The sequence below is a fragment of the Eurytemora carolleeae genome, unplaced genomic scaffold, assembly GCF_000591075.1.
Source record: "Eurytemora carolleeae unplaced genomic scaffold, Eaff_2.0 scaffold108, whole genome shotgun sequence".
In the NCBI taxonomy this organism is placed as follows: Eukaryota; Metazoa; Arthropoda; class Copepoda; order Calanoida; family Temoridae; genus Eurytemora; species Eurytemora carolleeae.
In genome coordinates, this window is record NW_019396160.1 from 120,305 (window position 1) to 141,357 (window position 21,053).

The 21,053-nt window shown below is 33.5% G+C and overlaps 3 protein-coding genes across 6 annotated transcripts in view; all 3 read right to left on the reverse strand.

The window, feature by feature from the left end:
* Positions 1–10,419, reverse strand: LOC111696782 (probable 28S rRNA (cytosine-C(5))-methyltransferase). 2 transcript variants are annotated; one of them, XM_023466510.1, is made up of 17 exons: positions 10,300–10,419; positions 9,142–9,229; positions 8,844–8,904; positions 8,147–8,239; positions 7,521–7,602; positions 7,131–7,202; positions 6,471–6,585; positions 5,826–5,942; positions 5,209–5,274; positions 5,072–5,130; positions 4,800–4,868; positions 3,263–3,319; positions 2,250–2,310; positions 1,553–1,626; positions 767–841; positions 535–574; positions 94–214 (listed from the first exon to the last, which is right to left on the reverse strand). In XM_023466510.1, the coding sequence occupies exons 1-17, from the start codon at positions 10,410–10,412 to the stop codon at positions 179–181; spliced, it is 1,278 nt and encodes a 425-aa protein (XP_023322278.1). In that variant the 5' UTR covers positions 10,413–10,419; the 3' UTR covers positions 94–178. The 2 variants fall into 2 exon arrangements, with proteins under 2 accessions (XP_023322277.1, XP_023322278.1); XM_023466509.1 differs by lacking the exon at positions 535–574 and having other exon boundaries at positions 1–214.
* Positions 10,419–15,517, reverse strand: LOC111696784 (uncharacterized). 2 transcript variants are annotated; one of them, XM_023466515.1, is made up of 9 exons: positions 15,442–15,517; positions 14,728–14,779; positions 14,489–14,549; positions 13,145–13,222; positions 12,827–12,896; positions 12,164–12,222; positions 11,886–11,935; positions 11,560–11,675; positions 10,419–10,882 (listed from the first exon to the last, which is right to left on the reverse strand). In XM_023466515.1, the coding sequence occupies exons 1-9, from the start codon at positions 15,498–15,500 to the stop codon at positions 10,636–10,638; spliced, it is 792 nt and encodes a 263-aa protein (XP_023322283.1). In that variant the 5' UTR covers positions 15,501–15,517; the 3' UTR covers positions 10,419–10,635. The 2 variants fall into 2 exon arrangements, with proteins under 2 accessions (XP_023322283.1, XP_023322282.1); XM_023466514.1 differs by having other exon boundaries at positions 12,164–12,225.
* LOC111696781 (trichohyalin) overlaps positions 15,507–21,053 on the reverse strand; it is a 14,913-nt gene continuing 9,366 nt past the window's right edge. Inside the window, exons 14-19 of one of the 2 annotated variants that reach the window (XR_002764154.1) lie at positions 20,021–20,400; positions 19,628–19,814; positions 18,883–19,295; positions 16,498–17,578; positions 15,837–16,009; positions 15,507–15,636 (exon numbers count right to left, since the gene is read on the reverse strand). Coding sequence is in view for 1 of the 2 variants with exons in the window: in XM_023466508.1 (XP_023322276.1) it covers positions 15,947–16,009; positions 16,498–17,578; positions 18,883–19,295; positions 19,628–19,814; positions 20,021–20,400 (2,124 nt within the window). In the remaining variant the exon portion in view is untranslated. Of the gene's footprint in view, positions 16,010–16,497; positions 17,579–18,882; positions 19,296–19,627; positions 19,815–20,020; positions 20,401–21,053 lie in introns of both variants that reach the window. The other variant, XM_023466508.1, reaches the window with a different exon arrangement.

The window sequence follows — 21,053 nt, forward strand, 5'->3', positions numbered from 1 at the left end:
GGTATCAGAATGGAATCAGAACGCCAAAAAACCTATGATATGATACCTCACCCCCCCCTCCCCCATGATTTTAAACTTGAAATTTGCCAATTCCTTGGTTGATGTACAAGTTGACCGTTCCAGCACAGCTACAAAGAATCCATTACAGAGATCAGATGTAGGTTCAGCGCGCAGGAAATTATTTCCGATCTCCCCTTCTCCTCGCCGCTCCCAACTTTTACAATAAAACATTAATATTTATCATAACTAGGCTTCCAGAACACTCTTCTACGATTTTAACTTTTACTACTAGCTCTATCTGCAGCATTTACTCTTAATCATCAAACAATGACAATTTTTTTTTACAGATTTATCGATTTTTTTCGTGGATTTAAAAAGATCGGAATTCGGGCCAATCATAAACCTTCCCTTTTGTCATGTCAGGTCCCATACAAAATTTGGGCCTGGTCAGTTCAGCCGTTTTGACGTTTATTGGATACATACAATCAAACAGACAAGCAAAGTATATATATTGTATATTTATTGAAAGTCTTCCTTATCAAGATTAGAATTCATCAACATGATGAAACAAATCCTAAAACGAGTAGATTTGGAGACAATATCAGGAAAAGTCCTACTTATCATTAGTCTCATAATAAAATGTGTCTGCTTGTTATAATCATAATAAATGTTTTTCTAAAATGAATATTGTTAGCAGACAACCGATCGTTTAATGAGAAATGGGTCGACACTCCTCGCCACTGAAAGGTTTAAAAAGATTTAACACCTGGGTAAAACAATGCAAGTTCTCCAATCCTCTCTTTCTTTTAGAACATGCTCAATTACACCCTCATTCTCCTCTCTAGATAGATAGATAGATAGATAGATAGATAGATAGATAGATTGATAGATAGATAGATAGATAGATAGATAGATAGATACAATTCTTCTAAATCTAACACTCTCAGATCCGTAAAACAAAAACTCTTTTTGCCAAATTTTCGGTTTATTTAACCATCTTCAGGGCATATTCTATAAAAACATACAAAATAAGAAACTTGAATAATAAATGTTTAAGATTTATTTAAAAGAATTAAAAGATAAAAGTAACAATATATAAACAAAAACAAATAAACAGATTTCAAATGTGATACCTTGCTTTAACTCGACCAAAGATTAACTGAATATGAGTTTGAATTTTATGAATGGTGGTGTATAGATAGATAGATAGATAGATAGATAGATAGATAGATAGATAGATAGATAGATAGATAGATAGATAGATAGATAGATACAGAGCGTCCCATATCATATTAGATTATCTTCAATCTTTAACGACAAAATAAATCTTTAATACTCGAAAAACTTGTCATTTTCCGCAAGAAAATTCTTATATAAGCCTTATATTATTTTTCAAAATGATAAATTCTAATTAAATTTTCTGATTAGTCCCGAAAATCGTAATTTAGACCCGTTCTCGGTCTAATATGATGTGGGACACCCTGTAGATAGACAGACAACCAGATATAATATATATAGCTAGACAGACAGACAGACATATGAAACAACCCACCTTGAAACAGCGCACGTGGAATAAACCAATCGTTTAACACTGGGGAAACTTAATGCATGAGTTAGCAGTCTTATCTAAAATATCAACTTAATGAAAAGTTATATCGTTTCAAATAGATTATCAAGTACAATAGGTGGCAACAGAGAAATGGATCAATTATACACGACGTCACAAGTGTCAAGTATAACAAAGAAAACGAAATTTTCTCACATTATTTGACATGTCTTTCAAGATTAAATAAAAAGTGTAAAAACAGAAAATAAATAACACATAAAATTGCACCTTTTTCACTGTAAGATAAGCTCTTTATTCTAAAATTATCACTATTATTAATAATTTTGTCGGACACGATATTGAGTTGACACTTGTGATGTAAGAATACAGCTGTACTGAAAGTGTACAAATACTACGAATTGCCATCTATTGTAATTAACAATCTATTTGGATCGTTTTATTAGTGTATAATGTTATGTTATTGTCAAAAGTGATTACATGCAAGGCTGTAAAAAAGGTTGGCCTTCATTTTAATGTTACGTATTTAGACCGCTCATGAACAGGTTTAATAATGTTATGTAAAATAAACAAACGTTAGAAAACGATTATTACTGAAGTCCGGACATCCAAGAACGATCTTTAATTCCAATCTTGTTTTGAGTCAGCTAATTTCTAGTGGTTCTAATAAGTCTCAATAATGTACCTGACTATTGGCAAAAGTCTGCAATGATTCAAGTGTCGGGGCCTGATCTTCTAGACTATTCCTAATAATTATCAGGTTTTAAATACTTTATAACCACAGGGTGTCCCAAGAAACTTGACATTGGAAACACGACTTAATGGTGCTTAGGTGGTTTTTGAAACAATTTATAATTTGCTGCATTGAGAATTGGTATACATAATTTTAGAAGTAACATTCTGGAGATAATATTCACAATATTCCCTTATTCCTGATATTTCCAAAAATATGGTCTGCATTTTTCTGTGCTTTTAACTTTTTATGAGATTTGAAAATTTTTGTTTAAATTTCGACAATTTTGGTTTTATTTAATAACTTGAAATCTGAACGAAATTCTGAAAATGTAGTAATAAAAAGCAAGTCTTCCTAATGTCAAGTTTCGTGGAACGCCCAGTACTTAAACAATTTCAGATACCCATACTGACTTTACTATTTGCTTAATATTTTTGTCTCAATGAATTAAGTAAAAATGAGAACTTTTGTTATTCCTTTGGGCAAGCATTGTTATCTTGTTGTTTATTTTATCGTAATTTTATCAATAGCATTATCAGTATAGTTATTGATTTTAGAATATTTGAGATAAGGAACTCAGTCCTTGCAATAAACTCAAATTTTGAATACCTATCTCTATATCTTTACAACCTAATGGTTAAATAAAACCTTTTCTATTTCAAACTTAAGATCATTTGATCTAATAGAATTCATTTCTTGAAATATTTTGGGTCTATGACATCAGGTTGCAAGGATATAGGATTAGAAAATGCCAAAAAGACTAAATTTCTTGTACAAATCTGGGGGTGCAGTGCACAGTCTATTTTTATAAATTTTGAAGATCTGGGGACATACTTTTTACCCACAGAATTTTTTACGCTCCGCCCAAACATACTAGAGTTCCGGGAGAAAATATGTTTTCAAAAGAGATGATATTTCAGGAAAATAAATAACCCTGTTATTAATAAAATAAAATAAAATTTCACCTGTTTATCATTCCTGTTCCACTACAAGAAGGATCAAGGACTATATATTCAACATCACTGGAAAATAAAACAAAATAATATCTGAAATTTTTTGTGAACACTCATGGGTGGCAAAGGGGTGTTAAAGGCTAAAAAATAGAACTTTTTTTCAAATTTTTTATTTTTTTCTTCAAATATTTTTTTTCACGGGCAACGCCGGGCCCTTTAGCTAGTAATTTCTAAAAATATTATAATTATTTGCAACTACTTTACATAGAGGGAAGTTAAGGGAACAGGTTTAAATCTAAAATATGTCTACTAATAACCACATTCACTTGGCTTAATGCGTAAACACATTAAACAACTCCAATAACCATGTATACGGAACACTTAGCAACATGCGGATACACAATTGCAATAACCATGTGGATTGTGGAACACTTGGCAACATGCGGAAACACAATTGCAATAGCCATGTGGATTGTGGAACACTTGGCAACATGCGGAAACACAATTGCAATAACCATGTGGATTGTGGAACACTTGGCAACATGCGGAAACACAATTGCAATAACCATGTGGACTGTGGAACATTTGGCAACATGCAAGAATACAACTGCATTAGCCATGCGAAACTATTCCTTAACATTTACTGAAATATTATTTAGACCCGGTGATTGTTATTAGGTTTTCCGTAGGTCCTCAGCCTAATTCCGGGCAAATCTTTGATTACAAAATTGTCAGAATTTAGAAATGATTGAAAACTTGGAGATTTCATCGAAATAAAGTTTAAAAAGTCAAAGAATGACCAATTATTCAAAGGCACAAATTCTATCAATAAATCAACTAAAACTAAAATCAGTTGAATAAATCAATTAAAACTAAAATCAGTTGAATAAATCAATTTATCTAATTCAACAAATCAATTAAATAAATGAATTAACTCAGATCAATAGATAGATAGGTAATAATAATAATAGCCAGTCAAATATCATTCAGTAAATATCAAGGCTCAAAACATCCAATCAATAGAATTTAAAGTGACACTCCATGCCAAAGGCGTATTCAGGGGGGGTTATGGGGGCTAAGCCCACCTGGACCTGTGAAATCTTTCAGGGGGTTTTCAGACCCCAACGGGTGCTGAGCCCCCCCATGGATAGATAAAAAAAATTAAGCCCCCCCCCCCCCCCCACTGGACAAATTCCTGAATACGCCCCTGCTCCATGCAAAGATGGAAATGTCCTATTCCCAAAGGTACCAAGAAAACCTTTATCTGATCGATGATATAGAAGATATTATTGTTTTTTCTAGGTTTGAAAGTAATTACTTCTTATATTTCCTGCAGGTTTTCCAGCAGTGTAAATGTTTGAAGCCACTCTCGTAGAGAAAAACAGTTAACAATTAAAAAATATCAATTTTGAAATTATAAAACAATTTATATCTATTCTAATTCATACTTGATCATCTTTAGCTTTAAAGGGTACCGTTCAAAAAAAAAAAAACATTTTACCAAGACGAAAATGAAAATAATAAATTGATGAATATAATATTTACTGACCTGTAATCCTGAGGTTGTATTTCCAAGAAATCAGCATTTATAACCTTACACACACAATCTGCCCTACTCCTTTACAACATTTAAAAGTAGAACTCAGCTTATTATGATAAATAACAGATCAAAATTATTTTTAAAAATTTACAAGTTCTATTAATAGATCTACCAATTATGGAGATATTGACACTTTACAACACAGGCAAACAAGTACATCGCCAAAATTTATCATATTCCAGATCAAACTAATGATAAATTGAGAAAGGGTATTGTCTTACTTTTGTAATATTTGTTTGAGTAGACCACATCGTTTGGTACTTCGCTCCACTGCTACAACCTAATTTAAAGATATCTTAATGTTGCAATTTTAACTTCTGTTTTTGTTTTTGTTTTTTGGGGGTGGAGTGCAAAATACCTTTGCTCCTGGGGGTGGTGAACCCCCCATAGCGGCAACCCAGTCTCCACACACCAAACTTGCAATCTAAATTAAAGAAAAATTTAGTACTCACGAGTGCTAGTACTCGGCCAATCACTAAAGTTAAGAAACATTGGAACAAGGGTAAGAGGTATAAAAATCAAGCTAATCTGAAAATAACTAATTTTTCACAAATAAATTTGGAATCTAAGATATCATAACTGAGATTGATTGAATCAAATACTACACTGCCTGGGGGAATGGGTATACCTGACTAGTTTTCATGCCTGGAGCTGAACGTTCATTAAGCATTACACTGCCTGGATGGGGTGGGGAGGATACCTGACTAGTTTTCATGCTTGGAGCTGAGCATGCATCAAGCACTACACTGCCTGGAGGGGGAGATAAGGATACCTGACTAGTTTTCATGCTTGGAACTGAACATTTATCAAGCACTACACTGCCTGGAGGAGGGGGGGAGGATACCTGACTAGTTTTCATACCTGGAACTGAACATTTATCAAGCACTAGACTGCCTGGAGGGGGGGGGGGGGGTTATATGTATGAGGTTGTATGGGCTTCCAGGTTAGAATTGTTTACGCAATTTTATACAATACCTGACTGGTTTTCATGCCTGGAGCTGAACACGCATCAAGCACTACACTGCCTGGAGGGGGAGATAATGCATGAACAGGTAAACAGCTGGCCTTGTCTTGAAGCAGCAAAGAACCATCCTAGAGCAAAAAGTGTAAATACTGTCTTAATAAAAAAGAAACTAAACTCTTTTATTGGATACCTTAATCCCGTTCCCTTAATCTCGATATCCACTGTGGATATTACATCTGGGTTCAATAATGAGAGTTCTCTCATAGGTTGCGCGCCAAATTTCCCGGCTTTTGATTAGCTGTTCGATTTCTGATTGGTTGAATTTTCGACACTTTCATGGATATCATATAAAAATTAAATATATCTATAAATTAAAAAAAGAAGATCAAGCATTGATCTCGATATCTACAATACAAGAGTTTCTAGATCTGACTCCGTAGACTTTTTATGCATGAATTCTGCTAACTCACATAGTCAAAGCTTAAAATATCAAAGGTTTACTTACACCATAAGGTTGCAAGGATTATAGGTATTTGAAAATAAGAGTTCAAGGTGTGTAATCAGTTCCTTTCTAAAGGTCAACGTCCCCTGTTTTCTTCAATGGCCAACTATAAGTTAAGAGTATCGTTCTTTGATGATAATTTTAAAAAGTTTACCTTAACTAGATTATGATCGTAGAGCTGGGATTTAGGGGGGAATACAAGAACATTTTCTAGATGATAATCCACAAGGTAATTACTTTCATCCAACTCTGCTACCATATCCAGGTATCTAGAGAAGTAGGATAATAATACACTAGGTTACTACTTTCATCCAACCCTGCTACCATATCCAGGTACCTAGAGAAGAAGGATAATAATACACTAGGTTACTACTCTCATCCAACCCTGCTACGATATCCAGGTACCTAGAGAAGAAGGATAATAATACACTAGGTTACTACTCTCATCCAACCCTGCTACCATATCCAGGTATCTAGAGAAGTAGGATAATAATCCACTAGGTTACTACTCTCATCCAACCCTGCTACCATATCCAGGTACCTAGAGAAGTAGGACAATAATCCTCAAGGTAACTACTCTCATCCAAGGTACCTAGGTTCCTAGATAAGTGTTTATATTCAAACTTTAAAAAGAACCCAAGATTGAAAATAATTCGTTTTCATAAACAAAAACATGGATATTCGTTTATTATTGATCAGACAACACTTTTAGGGTTACTATTGAGAGTCGGCATGAACGGTCACTTGAAATTAATTCTACAGTCCCTTTAAGTCATTTTGTCAATAATCTTCAAATATATAAATGTTTTCTAACCTAGCATATGTTGTTTTCTTTTTATCATACATAACTTCTAACCAACCATCTTCCCTCAGATCACGTGCCACCCTAAAATGTATATTTTGCAAAATTATTTTCGAGAACTGAAAAAGTTCATGGTAGAAAACTGGGGCAAAATATATAACCCTGTAAATTGGAAAAAAATCAATCGATTAAAGTTTTTTTTGGCTAAAACACGCTTGTTAAAAATATTTCTCCTCACAACTTTAATGAGCTTTATTGTTTACTTCTGTTTTATTTCTGAATTCTAACTTGAAGAGTACAAAATAAAGGCAACGTGAAAATTCAACAAAGATGTAAAAAAAAGCTTAGAAGGCCTTTTTTACCGAACTGGAGGGGGGAAGGGGGCAGTTATCAAATTTATACCTGTGTAAACTGTTGCAGAGTGAGTTGACCCTCGCGTATTTAGGAAACCTATTCTTCTCCCGCCCTGATAGGTTCTCCAATCCTTAAAACATTTTCATTTATATATATATATTCTGTTTATAAAGTTGTAATCTCAGTTTGTCTGTTTATTTCTGTGTATGCCAGATCATAACGCATGAACCCCTAGACCGATTTGCTTCAAATTTTGATTGGGGAACTAGGGAGAACCACGGGAATGTTCTTAGCTTGGTTTTGAGAGTCTAATTTAGTTTCCCGGTAAAATCAACAACGTGCGGGTAAACGGCAGAAGTAACAAGGAGTAACCTGGGCAATGCTGGGTACCCAAGCTAGTCTATTTATAGACCCCCCGTTTGTGTTCCAAGATTCCTGAATAATGCGAAACCCTCAACATAATATTGATTTTAATTATATTTTAGTTTTTTTTTTGTTGTTTTCATAGATTTTGAAAAGTATTTCTCGCATATTTTTAACCAGAAAAAAGTCAAAATAAATTTTTCTTTGTGTTTAAGTTCCTTGTAATTGGGGTAAAAAAAAATTCATTTCCCTTTTTTTGTCTTGTTGGATTTTAAATTGTTCGAAATTAAAAGCTTAAGTTTCCCGTTTACCTTTCAGATTATTTTCTAGTTGATTTTTATATTTCTGCAGGGTTAGTACAGGTATACTTCTCCCGGGAAGAACCTTCTTCCCAAACAACAATTCTTAAATATTTGTTTTCTTGAATTTTCTAAATTTGAAACTACAGGGGGATTCACAAAGAATGAGACTTCAGAGACGATTGTACGGTATTTGCACTGTCTGTTTCCTTATATTTATAACCCCCTGCAACTGTAAACAGATTTTGTTCTTTGCCAAATCATTAAATAAGCCATTTAAAAACTACATTTACGACCAAAGATTCAATTCAACCTGGAAATCGTCATATTTTAAAAGTTTCAGGTCGTCTTTACAGTCTGATTCTTTGTGGGTAACCCTGTGTAACATCGAAATTTCACATTCGACGTCCCGTTTTATTTTATAGAATTTCTTGTGAATGCCTTTTTTTCTAATCATTTTTAATAAATAAATTATTTATATGCTTTTGATAAAACCACTTTTTCTTTCCACAATTTACCTTAAATAAAAACAAATTTTAAAAAATGTGCACCTTTTCTTACAGTACGAAGACAATCTTTGGTGTTTCTATCTTTCTATGTCATACTTTGACACTCAATAAAATCATTTTTTGTTCCAGGTAGTTTAGATAATAATAAAAAAGTACGTATTTTTACCAATATGCATTTGGTAGAAATGGAAACGAGTTACCTGTGATAAGTACAAAAGCCAGTTCTTTCTGAAATCTTGGCTCTTTAGTAAATAACTCAATCTAAATGGAAAAAAAAAACTTTTTTATATGTCTATATATATGTTTATTGTCTATAGTGTATGTCCATAAACCTCAGGAACGATTTGCCTCAAATTTTTAAAGGAGACACTCGGTAGAACTATGGAAATGTTTTAGCTTGGTTTAAAAGCTCTAAGCAGTTTGTCTGTTTGTCTGTTTGTATGTTTGTTTGTCTGTCCGGTCATAAGTAATGAATGAGCAGATTTGGAATGAACAAACCTTATTGGTTGCTGCTTCAATAGCCTTGGTGTGGTTTAAAGCCTCCATAACCAGCGCAAATATTGCCTTTAAGTTCGGATGTTTGTCCCTATAATATAAATAATTAGTTATCAAGATTAAAAAAAATTTCTAAAAAATCAAGTAAAAATTATTTTCCAGATTATTGTAAAGTTCTCTTTCAAAGAAATTTTCTCTATTTGCAATTTTTCTATTTAATGAATTAGAAGACGAGGATGAATGTTTTATAATTTTACTTCAATCTAAGCGTCTGAATATTGGCAATTTTCCATTTAATGAATTAGAAGACGAGGATGAATGAATGTTTTATAACTTTACTTCTATCTTTAGCGTCTGTATAAGAAGGAAATGCAATGGTTGAAAATGTTTAATACCAAGGGCGGATATTTCAGGTTAATTCCCGGAGTTGATATACCGCATTCCAAACTCAAATCATTCTTAATATTATTCTGAAGTGCTTAACTTAATTTTAAAGTATTTTGTTTATAAAGAAGACACTTCGAAAAATGCTTCTGCGCAGAACTAAATCTGGTAAATTTGGGTGGCTTAAGTCTTCCTCTCCATGTACATCCTTGAAATCATCTCTGGATTTTTCAGCAGATTGACCCATCCAACATCTCAGAACAAAACCCTTTAGCTTATAACTTAAAATTTCCCTTTCATATTTAACATTATAACTTTGTTTTATAGGATCTTATATTTTTATTTTGGTTTCAACAGTAACTCTGACATTAATACCTAAAATGGCCATCCTAGAGCTTGTTGAGAAAACATTAACGAAAAAAAATTAACAATTTGATCCTGTTCAACATTGGCTTTCCTTGTTCATGTTGTTTTTTACAAAAATTCAAACTAGTAAAACTTATAAATATTTTTATATCACTAAAAAAAATATTAGAAACTTTATAAAAAGTTGAATAATACGAAAAACTGTAATCTTTTGTAAAATTTTGAGAGGGTTGACCGGCCTCCTTTAAGAGTATAGTGTAATATTATTTTAAATATTAATTTATTTCATTTTTAAACATTATTATTTTCAAATTTTTAAACATGGGAAGACAATTTTTTGGCCGCTAGGTGTCTTATACTCTCTGAATTTAACAGATTTTTAGCGAATGCGAATAACACTTTAGAAATTACCTGGCTTGGTATACTAGATTCTTGACACTGTCCTTCCCTGCATTAAAATCTTGATAAACAGACGCGGCAACCTTGTATAGGCGTGGAACCGGTACTGCCCGCGGTCGGGTCATTATCACCTGAAATACACAACACGTACTTTATCAAGTTTCGTGCAACATTGAAGAAATTTAAATAATTCATGGACAAACATATTAAAAAAGAACATATTTGACAGTCACAAACACAATCAATTTTGTAAGTTTTAAAACAAAAATTCTTAATCTGAAGTTACTTTAAGTTATACACATAGGCAACTAGTATTATCACAGGATATCTTTAAGAACTAGTAGGACATCACAGTTTACGCAATTTTTTCTTAAGCTCTGACTTTTTCATGTTAATCGTTATCACAGATCTTTTAAATCCTTCTTTCTTTATCTGCAAGGGCTCAGGGCTTGTTTTCACGGGCTTTAGTGGACGCTTCAAAGCTGTTTCCTGTTTGGAGATGTCTGTATCCGGTTTAGTAACATCAGAATTGTTTTCTGTAATCCTTTGAATGAGGTTAAGAGTGTCCGAACTACAGAGGATTTCAAGACCGGACCTTAACAGAAAACATATTTATTAATTAAAAATATAAGCGTTCAATTCAATTATGTTCTTTTTCAAATAAAAGTTCTTTCTTTGTGGTCCCTGCAGCATAAATCCGCAAATAACTTATATGGAAGAACAACGATTGAAAGTAATCAATTTTAAGATAAAGATTTAAAGAGTGAATCGGGTTTGAAAGTCTTTAAATGGAGAGGCACTTTAAATGGAGGGTCACTTTAAATGGAGGTTCACTTTAATGGAGGTTCACTTTAAATGGAGGTTCATTTTAAATGGAGGTTCACTTTAAATGGAGGTTCACTTTAAATTGAGGTTCACTTTAAATGGAGGTTCACTTTAAATGGAGGTTCACTTTAAATGGAGGTTCACTTTAAATGGAGGTTCACTTTAAATGACAGTCTCTTTAAAGGTCATTTCAAGTAACCCTTCAATTATAGATAGTAAATCCCGATATACCACGGTATCCTTAAAAGCTTTGTCTGATCAAGTATGAATTAGATATTCATGTTTTTAACGGTTTATTTTTATTCAGGATTTTTCCACAAGTCTTGTTTTTATAAAAGATGGAGAAATTATCAGAATTAAACATAACGTTATCTTCCACAATTTCATATTAAGGTTGTTGCAAGTAGGACGTGATCAGTATTAGAACTGAGCCGACCAAAACAATACCTGGATGATGCTGGGAGTGGGTTGGTTAAAAACTTCTCCTCCTTAAACCGTTCTGTTTTAAGCTGAGGTCTGGTAATCTTTACTCCACTATTCTTATACTCACCCAACTCTAAATCCTAGAAATTTAAAACAAAAAAAAATTTATTTGGACTACTTTATTTTTTTTTTGCTTATGCATGGGTGTACATTTTTCAGAATTAATCCCCAGGCGGGCCCNAATTAACCATGGGTCGTCAACGGCAAGTTTTTCATTCTTTTTGATAATTACAGCCAAAAAATCATTTTTACCATAAAATTTTCAGCGAATAAACCCCAAAAAAGTTTACCTTATCTCGAATAATCTTGAACAGCTGTTTCCTTTCTTCCAACAATCCATCTTAACAATCAATTATTAGTCCAAAATTCAACAGAAACAACCAATGGGTAATGTTCATATCAAATCTATTCAGATCAAATATGTGGTTTTAAAGCTTGTGGAATGTGGAAGAGGTTGCTACCTCTAATTGTGATTCAAAATTGGTCTCTTCATTCCTTTTAAGGGTAATAAAGCATGGGGAAAATTCAATACAATTTGTAACACTCTAGTTTTATATTGTTTATTTACCTATTGATTGGATTATCTGATTCGTAAATATCTCGGAGAACATTTTAGCCGTCCCTCTTCTACTGATATTCAAACATTGGGGTTTAAAACTATCCTTAGTTAAAACTTTAAACCCAGTTTCCTACTTGTGTAGGAAACGTTTCCAATGAAACTAGTAGGAAACGGATAGGAAACATTTCCTATGAACCGGGAAGGAACGTTTCCTACTGGTTTCATACCAGTTTCATACCCTTTTCATACCAGTTTCATATCAGTTTCATACCAAGTTTTAAACCAGTTTCATACCAGTTTTTGCCATTTTTCAATGGTTAAAAATGCTGTGCTTCAAAATAATTTTAAACTGGTTTAAACTGGACAAAACTGGATTTAACTGGTTAAAACTGACTTGACTGGTTTGAACTGGTATGAAACTGATTTGACTGGTTTAAAAATAGATTAAAACGGATACAAAGAGGATTTAACTGGTTTAACTGGTCTTCCTGGATTCAGACTGGTTTTTAAAGTGCTTATAGACTGGTTTCAAACTGGTTTAGGAAGGCTTTAAATAGGTATCAACCAAGACTGCTGTTTTAAGGTTTCTATAAGAAAAAACCTGTTTCTAGGCCTTAGTTGGTCTGGATTTTACCTGATTTTTTAGATATATACATTACAATGTTAGTTTTCCTGAGATAAAAAGTCCAGACTAATGGGATACCATCGTTATCCCAACTCAAGCTAAACTCATAAACATCCTCTTAACACAGTCAATGAGATTGAGGACCAATGCTGACAAATGGTGACCATGGGTTAAAAAATGTTGACTAAATGTTACCCGTTACAATATATAATCAACAAGAACATAATTTATGCCTGCCACAATGCACATGTGGATTCTCCAATCCTTTATTTTATGACATTAGGTTAAAAATAAAAACATAGGTTAGATAGGTAAAAAAATGATTACATGATTGATTAATTGATTAATTGATTGATGCAATGTTCCTTTGATAGTTCTGGTTAAACTGTTATTATTGAGTACAGCTGCACAGACATCCTTTACCACATCTTCAGCACTAAATCCTTAATAATAAATCCCATGTTTCTACAGAAAAGTCAAACCAATAAAAAACAACTTAAAGGGAATGTAATCATAATTCCAGGCGACCCCAATTTACAATGGTACCCTTTAAACCTGACATAAATCTCAGTGAATTGAAGTGTATACTAGTGTACTGCGCGGCGTGAACTCAATACGGATGACCTAATATGATAATCTTATGAGGAAAAAAAAGTAATTATGGAAATTCTTAAACGAGATGAAATAATCTTGATGCATTCTTTAACGAAGGCCACAGGCCTGAGTTAAAGAATGCATCAAGATTATTTCATCGAGTTTAAGAATTCCATTATTACATTTTTATCCTCATAAGATTATTATTATATCATATTTGTGAGGTTCCATGGGCACATAGGGCACATACCCAAGAAATTATATCAAAAAATAATTCTGGTGAAATCCGACTATTTTAAGTTGGAACAGTTCACATTATGAAAGGTTGCAAATAAGTTTTATGCTCTTGTTCTGACTAACGCTTTTTTATTTTTCTAATGTTAAAATATTAAAAAAAAAACATTTTAAAAGTAAAAATTGGTTCTTAATTTGAAAGTAATGCATGTGGTGTGATTGTTTCCTTAATTTAATTTAGTTTAGTTTAGTTTGTTTACCAATTTCTTATGATTTTGCTCGTTTTTCAAGTTATTGAGATACAGCGTGTTAAATGTGCCCTGAGTTTTTTTTTAGATGGGGAGAAGGTATTGTATTGGGTTGTCTTAATCTACTGAACAATATCGTGTCTTCATTTATAGAAGAAATCATTTTCTGGATATTAGAAATATTAGAATTGGAAGATAGGTTTACTACTATGGAACCGAACAGATATGATATAATACTTTTTCTTTTAAAAATCTAGATTATTTAATCTCCAATACAGTTTCAGTCAAAGTTCTATAGGTACTGTTGTGAATCGGGATGCAAGGTCACTTGAAATTGCGCTTACAGCTGTCTCTGTCAAGTTTTTGAAAAACTGAATTTGAAATTCTTAAGGGTAAAAAAGTGTTCTTAGATCTAGAGTGAGAACCAATAATCACTGGAGTTCCCCGTCGTGTTTTTATTATTATGTATGAAATGTCACGAAAGGCTTTGTATTTTGCAACTAAACTAAATCTAGATCAAAGTACCCATTTTTTGAGTTGTAACAATTGTAAACCAAAAATTCCTTGGCAACATTTCTTTAGTAAAATTAGGAACAAAGACGACATTCATTCCATAGTTTTCTGGTTCTCAACCTTCTAGATCAGGGTTCAGCTCCTGTAGCCTCGAATTGATCTCATCCTGACTCAAGATTTCCTGAAAATGATTCGGTTCAAATTTTAAAGATTATTAAATTTAATGTATTTATTTAGATTGTCGAAGTTAATTATAGTTCGTTAATGGGTAATGTTAATTAATCGATTGCATGGAAAATTGATTTATTGATTGGTTGATTGGTTGATTTATTGATTGGTTGATTGATTGATTATATCACCTGATAAATATAAACCATGTCAGTAAGATAGAAGCTGTATGTATCCTCGGATCTAAACAAATCAATATATTGAATTAGGAAAATTTACTTTTAAAAATTACAATTAGTACCCCTCCCTTCCCAGTACCTTTCCTATTGTCAAAAATTTAGACTCTTATGCTTAGAAGGGAGGAGATTTTTTTAATGTTTACCCTATGGCCCTCGAGGGGTATCTTTATCTATTTCAGCATCTATCTAAGGAAAGATGAGAAAGAAAATGGACTGAAATAAAAAAAACAAGACAAAATCATATTTAAAATAACAGGCATTTCATGGAAGATTTATGGCCGAAGTTTTAAAGGGGATGGTGGAGATGTCCTATTTGTCAAGGTCATTAAAGGTCATTAGAGGTCATAGTGTCCAAATTTATTATATTTTAGCAAATTCGAACACAAATTTGGCGTGCAGCTAAAAAATTGGAAGATTTGAACCAAAAATGAAGGCAGGGACCTCCCCCTCCTTCATCAAATAGGACATCCCAACCATCCGGCACCTTTATGGAAATACACCTATTAATACTATTATTATTATTATTATTATTAGGAGACAACCCATCATTCAATAAAATAGGGGTTAAAATTCCTTGCCACTGAAATATATTCATGGGCAAAACGGAAGGAGACTAACCCATTCTTTAAAAAGTTGTATAACGTCCGTTTCACTTGGCCTTATTACCTACAGTGCTTGAAGAGGAAATCTGCCTGATCCAGCTTTATCCTGTTCCAGCTTAACATTTTACCTCTGAAAAATAGCTGCGTAACAAATATACTACTTTGAGTAAAATGTTTCAAAATAGAATATGTATCAATATAAAAAAATATAAATAACCATTTGGTTTAATGTATTATCATATCAAAATTTATGTGTGTACTTAGTTAACCAGAAAACAGTAAAATGATTGTCATTTTCTATATTTCTTTTTATTATGGAAAGGAAATGGCTCAATTCCATTGCAGAGAATTTTGTAATTGTGAACTGATAATAATAAGGCATTTTTCAGAAGATACAAAATTATCGGTGATACTTTTTTATTTCCGTGTTGAGAAAACGACAACCATTTCACACTTTACATTGCCATAAATTTCATCTGATACCGTTTAAACACTACACAAGCCAGAAGTTTGATCGCATTCGCATTATTTCTCTATGGTCCCACTCTCTCTTTCTCTCTTTATCCCTTCTAAGGCCCAGGGCTATACTTCCCCAGATCAGAATCATCAGAGTCAGAAAGGGTGACGACTTCCTAGAAAATATACATATATTTATTATTTTTGAAAGGGGGGGGGGCAATTCGACAATTAAATTTTGGACAAGCTGCTTTTAGTTCTAATAATTAAGATGGAAGGCTGAAATTTTGCATACAGGCTCTAATTGTGGTCATCTACATAGATAGAAAATTTGAGATCAGAGGTCATTGACCTCCATTTTGACCTCAATGAAAGAAATAAGGGAAAATACCACTTTTTTCATCTAATTAAATTATCTTAAGTTAATCAGACATGTTTTCATATTTTTTGCTTCCACAGAAGTCATGCACTAATAAAGAAACATATATCCGACCTCCATTTTGACCTCCCTTCGATAAATAATCTATCTCAATTTTTACGACCAAACGCAGCCTGTACAAAAGTTTGTGTCACAAATTGTAGAATTGCCCCCCCCCCTAATAATAAAACCCTATTTTATTTCTAGGAAAATATTTATTCAAGTTAGGGGGTGGGGGTTACTGACCTGGGTCACTGGTGTCCTTTCATATACGTGCATTCCCAGATTCTTTTTACGTCTGTAGTGTTGAAATTCAGTAGAGATGTCGTCTTCCAAAATTTCAAGATCTGAACTAGGTTGAGATATAGATTCAGAGGGAATTCGAGAGGGTTCAGCTTCATATTCCAATATCTCAAGATCTGAATAATGCCGAGATCTTGATTCAGTGGTTATTGGAGTTGGTTCAGTTTCATTTACCAAAATATCCAAATTAGTATTTTTCTGAGATATTGATTCACCGGAAACTTGAGGTGGTCCCATCTCATTTTCCAATATCTCCAAATCTGAACTTGGTTGAGATCTAGATTTAAAAGTAACTGGGGGTGTTTCAGCCTCATTTTCAACTATCTTAAGATCTGAATTGTGTTGAGATCTAGATTTAGAAGTAACTGGTGGTGGAGGTGGTCCAGCTTCATTTTCCATTATCTCCAAATCTGAACATGGCTGAGATCTAGATTTAGAGGTAACTGGGGGTGGAGGTGGTCCAGCTTCATTTTCCATTATCTCCAAATCTGGACTTGGCTGAGATCTAGATTTAGAAGTAACTGGAGATGTTGGTGGTCCAGCTTCATTTTCCATTATCTCCAAATCTGAACTTGGCTGAGATCTAGATTTAGAAGTAACTGGAGGTGTTGGTGGTACAGCTTCATTTTCCATTATCTCCAAATCTGAACTTGGTTGAGATCTAGATTTAGAGGTAACTGGTGGTGGAGGTGGTCCAGCTTCATTTTCCATTATCTCCAAATCTGAACTTGGCTGAGATCTAGATTTAAAATTAACTGGGAGTGGAGGTGGTCCAGCTTCCTTTCCAATAATCTGGAAATGTGTACTTTGCTGAGATCTAGATTTAAAAGTAACTGAGGGTGCAGGTGGTCCAGCTTCATTTTCCAAAATCTCGATTTCTGAATTATCCTGAGAGGTTTCATCACAACAGATTACTTCATCCTTATCCTCGTCTAGCCGCAAAGGTTGTCGTAGTTGAACCAATGGTATTCCCTCCTCAACTTCATTTCCATTATTCTCATCATCCTCGACATCATAAACCTCCCTAGTAAAATTGAAACTATGGAAACCGACCTAAAGGAAACCGACCAAATTATCGAGAAAATATTGGACAGTTTCAGCTTTCCGCTCGTTTAACTCGTTTTACTGGATTCAACCCGATTCTTTATTTAATCTTTGTCTAACACAAATTCCAACTTCACCCACCCTAACCTTTTTTTAGGGTCGTATATAATTTTAGGTCAGAAAACCCTCAGATCAGATAACACTTATGTCTGTTTCCTTAGGTCGGATGACCAGGTACCTTAAATTGCTGTTATTTTAACTATCAGTAGTAGCTCCATTCCTTAGAATTAGAATTAGATTAGATCTCAAAGGTCCAATTCACTCTTTTAAGTCCAATATTTGATTATTCGGTCCATATATATAAGACAATGAAAAAATTTAATCCTTAAAGGGACAGACCGGCTATGTAAGGTAGTTGAACTGAGTATGCAGTGTTGTGGACAAATTCTTTAGGATTCATTTGAGAAACATTAATACTTCTTAAAGATCTGCAAATCCTGAGTTTGAGCGCAACGTCGGTGTTCAAAACAGTACTTCTGGGTGGATACGTTTTCAGAATTGTTTTTTTAAATTATTAAATAACGACAACAAAAAATGTTAACAAAATTCTACAGTAAACTAATTAGTCGTTCAGGAACAGGTTGGGAAAATAAATATTAATCTTATCATCGAACATAAGTACAATTATTAGTTTCTATTTTCTCATTATTCTAGTTTCTCATTATTCACAAAGATTTTCTGCAGATTTCTGGAATTAATATTGAAAAGACCACATTTGAAGAATTTGTAGAAATCTACGAATGAATTCATAGAAAATAGGAAATTCAATTTAATGATGAAAACGAATAATTGATTCTAGCATTGATTTATTAACAAATTTCTTTTGAGAAATATGTTCCTATACTGTAAAATTTTTCGTCGTCATTATTTAGTAATTTAAGAAAACCGATTCTGAAAATGTACCCACCCAAATTCATGATTTTGAACGTAGACTATGCACTCAAACTCAGTAATTATACATCGTGGAAACGTTTTTTATGTCTCAAATGAATCCTAAAAAAAATTTCCACAACACTGCATACTCAGTTTAACTAAATTACATAGCCGGTCTGTCCCTTTAAGGATTCAATTTTTCCATTGTTTTATATTTATATTTTCATTTTTTTAACTTCCGTCATCATTTTTGCTCAATTTTTCCATAATTAGATTCAAAGATTAGATAAAGAAAGATATTTTCAGTTCATTAAGTAAAGATAGATTAAATAATGATTATTTATAACCAACCTAACTAATAGATCTTGATTCCCTTTATGTCCCGGTTCAGCGTATCCTCCTGCTAGGTTTAACAGACGTCGTAACACTGTGTCACAAGATTTAAGTCCCTGGGACTGAGTCTTGTAACTCTGTGACCGAGTTTCAAAACCTTGAGACCGAATTTGTAGAATAGGTTCGGTATTAGCGTTGGATTCTGAGTGAGAAAGAAAGTTAGGTTTTAAACCAGAGGAAAGATGTTTATCAGGTTCAACCAGTTGAATTTCAGGACTTAGTCTCGAAGTCGCAGAGCGGTCCTGGGATCCTCGGTAGGATAGTGCCGAGGGTGATTGATCGATTGATTGATCTGAAAGGATGTTTATAAAATGCTTCCTAGGACTAACTAGTTCTCCGGGTTCAAGCTCAGCGACACCGGAGCGAAGGCTCTAAAACAGGGAAAATAATTTTAAAAGTTGTTTGGGAAATGATTTCAAAGCTTTTTGAGTAGGGTTGCGCGCAATTGTACTCGTATTGCGCGGAAATTACAGGTCCCGGAAGTAAAATCCACTCGCGTTGAAAACCCTTTTTTTGAGGCTTTTTTTTAACTCATCCTAGATTTGTTATTTACTGTTCAATATTGGCGGCAAGAAGAAGTAATTGTAATTTGATAATAGAATAGAAGGATGAATATGTGAATTTATCAATAATAGGATAAATAAAAGGATGAACTAATGACCGAATGTAATGAAGAACAAATGAATTAATAAGAAATTACTACCTGAACATATTCTCTATCCTGTTCCCTCCGATATTTCTGCCTCCGACTGTCCTCCAACTGTATGTCCCAGTGCCTCCGAAACTCCTCTGTACTCTCCTCCTCCTCCGTCCTATTTAACTTCTCCTTTAGTTGTATATTCCGCATTGCCTGTATTCTCTTCTCCTCCTCAACCTCCCTTCTATTCAACCTTAAAAGGAGAGATTAAGTTACGGTCGAATTTTTCTTACGTTTTTCTTCCGGAAAATTAAATAATTGTAAAAAAATCTCATACGGACACACGCTCTGATTCATAATAAAAAATCGTAAAAACATCTTTAATGTAATGAATTCTAAATTTTTAAATTGTTAAAAATGTAAAAAAGAACTAGGCAAGAGTCAAAATTGAGAGAGAACCTAATAGATTCACTTCCATCATCCTGAACCTCTGTATCCTCGCTCACTAAACATCCTTCATCTTCATCTAGTCCTCTAAAGGGTCTCCGTTCATCCTCATCTACTCGTTTACAGGACCTACGTTCATCCTCATCTACTCGTCTACAGGACCTACGTTCATCCTCATCTATTCGTCTACAGGACCTACGTTCATCCTCATCTATTCGTCCAGAGGACCTCCGTCCATCCTCATCTAGTCGGCTAGAGGGCCTACGTTTAGCCTCATCTATTCGTCCAGAGGACCTCCGTCCATCCTCATCTAGTCGTCTAGAGGGCCTCTGTTCTCGGTATTTGGTAAAATTTAACTCTGGACTGTGTCCATAATTACGCAAACTTCTTTTCTAAAAAGTGTGTAAAATATTATTAAAAGGAAAATAGAGAGGTGGTGAAAGGGTGGATAAAAAATTAATAGGAAGCATGATGAGAAAATGGATGGATAGGGATTAAAGGAAAGTGATGAAAAACTTGTTTATCCCTTCAAATATTATTTTATGCCCCACGGTAGGAAGTATATACTAGATAGTAGGGGTGTTCATTTTTAGGGTCACTTTTGGTACAGATATGCAAGGTCGCCAGAAAGTTGCAAAATTTTGCAAGATTTTCAAAAATAGTTTTTAAAAAATTCTTAAAATTTTTTTTCAGGGTGCGCCAATTGATTAAAATTTCACCTTTTTTCGATTTTTTAACAAAAATTGTAATATGCCCATCCCTAATTTGGTTATCAACATGCATATCAGTTATTATGGAGATAAACATGTCTAGAATACACACACAAAAAATTAAAACCCTATCTTGACTGGAAAGGTGTGCGCCAAATGGTTTCTTGAACTACGCAAAAACAAAAATAATCAATCAATCAATCAATAGTTTTCAACATTTTTGGCGCAAGTACTTCTAACCAAGGTAGGATGTTAAATTTTTTTGTATGATCAAATTAGACCATTTCAGATAATATATCTGGACAGTATCATCTCAACTTGTCGGGGGGCCGGGG